The 5927-nt window shown below is 44.6% G+C and overlaps 1 protein-coding gene across 1 annotated transcript; it reads right to left on the reverse strand.

Annotated features, from left to right (window-relative positions):
• Window positions 1–3292: 3292 nt before the first annotated feature.
• On the reverse strand, window positions 3293–4423 carry LOC308332814 (neurogenic differentiation factor 2-like; the record flags this gene model as incomplete). The annotated part of the gene is made up of 1 exon (XM_080788916.1): window positions 3293–4423. One exon carries the CDS (start codon window positions 4421–4423, stop codon window positions 3293–3295), a length of 1131 nt encoding a protein of 376 aa, XP_080645042.1.
• Window positions 4424–5927: the final 1504 nt, after the last annotated feature.

Genomic DNA, 5927 nt, shown 5'->3' on the forward strand with positions numbered 1-5927 from the left:
AACGCCTTAACGTGCGAAAATTGTTTGTTGTTTAATGTTTACTGTCTCTAGCCTATATATGGGTGTATATAGGCTACATCCAAAAAAGTGTGGTTTTTTTAATCGTATTAATTAATTAATTGTATTCAGTGTATTAAAGCCCAGTGTGTGTGTGTGTGTGTGTGTGTGTGTGTGTGTGTGTGTGTGTGTGTGTGTGTGTGTGTGTGTGTGTGTGTGTGTGTGCGTGCGTGCGTGCGTGTGCGGGTGCGTGTGCGTGTGCGTGTGTGTCAAAAGGCACATTAAGGTAAAAATGTTTAAGTTTTTAAACTGTTGTAATGTTATGTTATGCCGTGCACGTGCACGCCGGTAGCCTAAAATGTTCAGGCCCATTCTGTTTCTCAAAACAGAGTCTATAGTCTCAACTATATCTGGCCTGGAGGCTATAGGCTACATTAGGCCTATTATACAGTCTCGTATAGCAGCCAATAAGGTAATCAATAATTAGTTTTGGGATTGGGAATGTCCGAGAGAGAGAGAGAGAGAGAGAGAGAGAGAGAGAGAGAGAGAGAGAGAGAGAGAGAGAGAGAGAGAGAGAGATGCCATCCAACTCAGCGTGGCACTGACTCACCTGCCCCGTGGCATCTGCCAACCTCGTCCTCACCTCATCTGCCCACAAAATGAAAACTAATGAAACAAAACAAAAAAAAGCGTATAGGCTATTCACTAAAAGAACAATTTCTCAGTATTAATGCTTTAGTCTGGGACATTGGCTTCATATTAGTTATGTCTAATTTGTGCCTAGATATTGGTGTTCGATGGACCGGCTTCCACCCCGTGATGCCCGGTTCGGATTTCCCCAAAAGCAGCATCTGGGACCCAGGGCACCGGTCCAACATCCTTGTCTGCTGCCTCTCTCCACTATTGATTTGGGGACTACCCCAGTACAGTCAATTATTCCAAACACAAGCGGTCAGGAAACGACCAATAATAATAATAATAATAATAAATGTAATATTAATATTTTTATATTTATTTAAAAACTCCCATTACACTTAGCTATAAACACAATGCAAAACATTTGGAAATGCAATGTCTTTGACCTGATTAAAATCAGACATGAAATAAACCTGAATTAATGCATAATAAGGATGATTATATAGGCTATATCATTTGGTCAGAATAGAGGGTACATATTTCGTTTCGGACAGCTGATGCATATAGCCTTAATCAAGTGGAATATTCCGTCTTTTTCTCTTATTTCTACCAGTTGCAGAGATGCACACAGAGTAAAAAACGAGTGTGCTATTCTTCCGTTTTCTATAATTAAATAATTTAATTGAACAATGGATCCTAAATTAATATCAAATTGCTCAATCAACGAGTGTGCAGGCTAAACGCAGGTTGATATAACACATTTTGACTAATAAAAGCCGTCAGTGAAAGGTTCGTTAGGCAACACCTTTATATTGCAAACCCTTGCATGCATGGTCATCTCCACTAAATACACGGAATAATTCCTGCGTTCGCTAATTTTGTTTATATATAATGTTTTGATGTGCATCATTGTAGTTTTATATTGGTAGCCTATTCATTTCAACCAAATCGCTGTAAGCTAAGTTGAAAGGATTCGACTAGCACATATAACAGGTTATACTGCACTGCAGGCCTAGAACACGGGAGGCCACAGTGAAGGTCAAATAAAGACCTTGCTCACTCGGACTCCTGCATGCACGACAGTGTGACAATTCAACGCTTTCTCATCCTTTCATGGACTTTGGTCATTTTGTCATCGCTGTATTTTACGTGTGTGGATTTAATAGACATATACTTTTACCTTCACTGATAGCATTTCGAATAGGCCTTTTTTGTTCTTTTAATAACGTAGGCCTACATCGTATAGGCTATATACGGGACGAATTATTTCTAACGATTTTTCATATAGCCTATATATATTTTTTTAATTCAATTGAAACAGTCTTCCCCCTATTTGAGATCTCTTCTGGTCATATAATCATTGTTCATTTATGTAGAGTAAGGCACATCAACAGACCAGCTGCAACCTGCAGTTTGACTCAGTCAGTGTATTCCATTTAATGTTTCAGTGAGCAATGTCTTTTGTATGTCATTCATAAATAATGCGGGTCTGTTCTCCTGGGGCAAGAAGTGTTTTTTCTTATAGCCACACAGGCCTATATGCATGTGCTATATTGCCTAATATACGGCCTACTATACACTTTCATGCAGCTAATGTTAACAAAGTAATGGTTTGTTGTTCATCCAGTCCCTTTTCATTTCAATATTTTTTAGGGTGAAAATAAGTGTAATAAGTGTAATAAAATAAATGTAGCATATAGCTATAGCCCATATGTTCGCGTTTGAGAGCTGTAGGCCTACAAAATATTAATTTAAATTGCTACAGGCGGCCTTAATCGAGGATTAAACTGAGCCCATGCATGTGCATGTTGTTGCGGCCCTCATAGATGGATTGCTAATGTTTTCATTAAAGCTCATAATGACGTGAATTAGGCTATTTGCGCGCCGAATTTTTTAAAGCGACAATCCTATTAGCAACTACAGTGAATGAACGCCGTATATAGTAAGCTATATAGACTATAATGCCTTAAATTCAACAGATGATGTCCTCTATACAGCATGTCACCCTGACCCAATATCAGACAATTATAAAGTTTTTATTTTTGTCGTTTGTTTCATAACATGTTAACTTCCATGTATGCCTATATATACACCGTCAATTGCACACATTCTGCATACAGGGGGACATGAATGATGGTTGTAAATAAGTAGATCAGGACACGTCTTGAGAAAACGTATGGGCTATTAGGATGACATCAATAATTAATAGGGATCAGCTCTTCAGCTCAGCCTAAAAAACCCTTCCATATCCTGATCAACAGGTGAATATTAACAGTATTCAGTATTGTCATATAGGGTCCGTTATCTCATTGGTTCTCAAAGTGCATGGGGTTCTGAAGTTGAGACCCCCAGGGGTCCTTGGGGAAGAAGGGGTGCAAAATTAATGTAGCGTCAAATCAGTTATCAACCATATTGGCTATTTGAAAATAGTTGATCTGCAAGCTCACAATATGTCACATGCGCGTTGTGAGCTTGTAGATTTAAAAAAAGTATACATAAATGTGAAAAGATTTTAATATAAAAAAAAAATCAAAACACAAATCTTCGATCCGCGATCAAATAGGTCTACATATGGGGGGGGGGGTCCTTGATATGGAAATATGGAAGTTTGAGAATCACTGCGTTATATTTGACCCGCGTTTGATGATGGGTGGTGGGTTCAATTGTGGAAAAAGGCGTTCAGTTCGTCATACGCGGGCGCCCGTTCGTGGTGCAAGTGCACATCGTGAAACGGCGGAATGTTTTCAGAGTGCGCGCCGCCGCCGCGGGCCCCCGAGGGGCCAAAGGGCAGGCCGTGGGCCGCCGGGGGCCGCGAGGTGCTTAGTCCGGAGTAGTGCATAGAGTAATGGTAGTTCCTGTCCGTCTCCGGGGACTCCTGCTGCCTCAGGCCGCCGTTCATGCAGCCGGGCGGCGGGCTGTGCTGGCCCTCGTAGTCGGGGCTGTTGTATTCGGGCGACGCTCCGCCCGCCGGGCCGTACACCGCCTCGTAGCCGGCGCCGTAGGACGAGTGGCTCCGCAGGCTGAGCGCCGCCGCGGCGCCGGAGCCCGGCTGGTAGTGCGGCGAGGCGAGGCGCGAGCACTGGTAGCCGTACGGGTGCACGGAGAACGGGGAGCTGGGCATGTGGAAGCGCGCGCCTTCCGCGCACTGCTCCGTCAGGAAGTTCCTGGTGTTGAGCTGCAGGCAGCCGGCAACCAGGTTGGTGGTGGGTTGAGACAGGCCTTTGCACAGCGTCTGCACGTACGACACCACGTCCGGACGCTTCCCGTTGCGCAAAATCTCCCCGAGCGCCCAGATGTAGTTCTTGGCGAGCCGCAGGGTCTCGATCTTGGACAGCTTCTGGGTCTTGGAGTAGCACGGCACGACCTTGCGCAGGTTGTCCAGCGCGGAGTTCAGGTCGTGCATGCGCGTGCGCTCCCGGGCGTTGGCCTTCTGCCGGCGCACCTTGGAGCGCTCCATGCGCGCCGCTGTCATCTGCCGCTTCTTCGGCCCGCGCTTCTTGGGCTTGTCTTGGCCGCCGTCGCCCCCGCAGCCCTCCTCCTCCTCCTCCTCTTCCTCCTCCTCGAGGTCCTCCTCGTCGTCGTCGTCCTCCCCCATGCCCATCTCGGACTCGGCGCGGCTGCTCGTGCCGCGCGTCTCCGTGTCGTCCAGCTCGTCGTCTCCGAGGTGACAGCCGCCGCCGGGCTCGTCCTCCTTGGCGGCCTTGGAGTCCTCGCCCTCGCTGTCTTCCACCCAGCCCGCCGCGAGCCGCTGGACGTCCGGCAACACCTCGCTGAACAACCGGCTCAACATGGCGGCTGGCTGGAATACTGCATGCGAGAAGAAACAAACATACAACTGTTCAGCTGCTTGTTTTTAGACAGTGCCACCATGGTGATGATGGGCTGTCAAAACCTGGCGATATGCTCTGGTCTCGATGATTTTTACTGTAGGCCCCCGCCACACAAGACTGTCTCATTGCTTCTCTTTGTCTTTGATAAAGTCAAACTAAAGGCCTGCAAGGCCATGCATAATAAAAAAAACAAATTGCAGTATAGGCCTAGGCCTAATTCACATTTCCCCCTTTCCTTTCTAGTCCATTTATTATTATTTTTAAACCAGAACATAATCTTTATACTGGGTTACATTGAGCTGGATATCTTTTGTCCTTGTGATGACTGATGAGTAGAATATCGTCCAGTTCCTATATCTTATTCTTGCGATCAAGGGACATTGCTTTGCCTTATGTCTAAAATGAAAATGAGTTGACTTGTCTCCTGAGCCATCGCAGCAGGTCGCTCCACAGACCGCGTCATGCGGGCCCCATGGGGCGCATTAGGTTGCGGGTAGCCTCTCCGCCCCTCCTCTCTCTGGCCCCCGAACTAATAATCTGGCTGCATTCCAACACAGCCAGTACACGTCCTGAATGCAATATATACACCTACACGATCTCCATCGAAACCATGTGCCATGCATGCATTATTATGCAGGATGATAGGTGCACTGACTTGTATTCTTTTTGGACTTTATATTTGTATGTTTTTTTCTTCTTCTAAAACAAACATATGGATAGTGGGTTCCTTATAAAGGTGACGCATGGCTGCCCCTCTCCATTTTGGAAAAAATAGGCCGATTGTATATGCTAATTAACAGGCTACACAACATATATTTATATATATTTAAAAAATGTTCATGCCCAAATGTGCATAATTTATTTGCTGTTTTGATTAATTGTACAAAATATGAAATTGGCCGACATATCATTATATGTTTATGATATGCCCAAATCAATTAATTATTAGGCTATATAAGCTACATTAGCCATATAATGACCCGAAGTAAATTATAAAGCCTTTCTTTAAAAACAACAAAAGCTTTGTTGGCACAGACCTCAGCTGTTCATGTGGAGTGCGAGGGTGTATTTTTTTCTAATCTTATAAGCAGAATGTAATTAACGCCAACCAATACCTTGTCAATTAGCCTCTATGGAGAATTCTACCCCCACGGTTTGCAAATAGGCGCGCTCCCCCTTCTCTCTCTCTCCCTCTCTCTCTCCCTCTCTCTCTCTCTCTCTCTCTCTCTCTCTCTCTCTGACACGCACGTACGTAACGCGCGTTACATGTACATGATTAACATGTATTAACATGCATATTCCATGGCAATTTTATGGGAATTCTTATATTTCGACCTTCATCATATACCTGAAGTCATGAACGGCGACGTATGCAATTATTCGTTAAAACCTGAGATGTGCAGACAGGATGCTCATAATCACATCAATCTCAGATCAATCTCAATTTTAAGATTTCTTTAAATC

This window comes from Protomyctophum bolini, assembly GCF_963924005.1.
Source record: "Protomyctophum bolini genome assembly, chromosome: 18".
Taxonomy (NCBI): Eukaryota; Metazoa; Chordata; class Actinopteri; order Myctophiformes; family Myctophidae; genus Protomyctophum; species Protomyctophum bolini.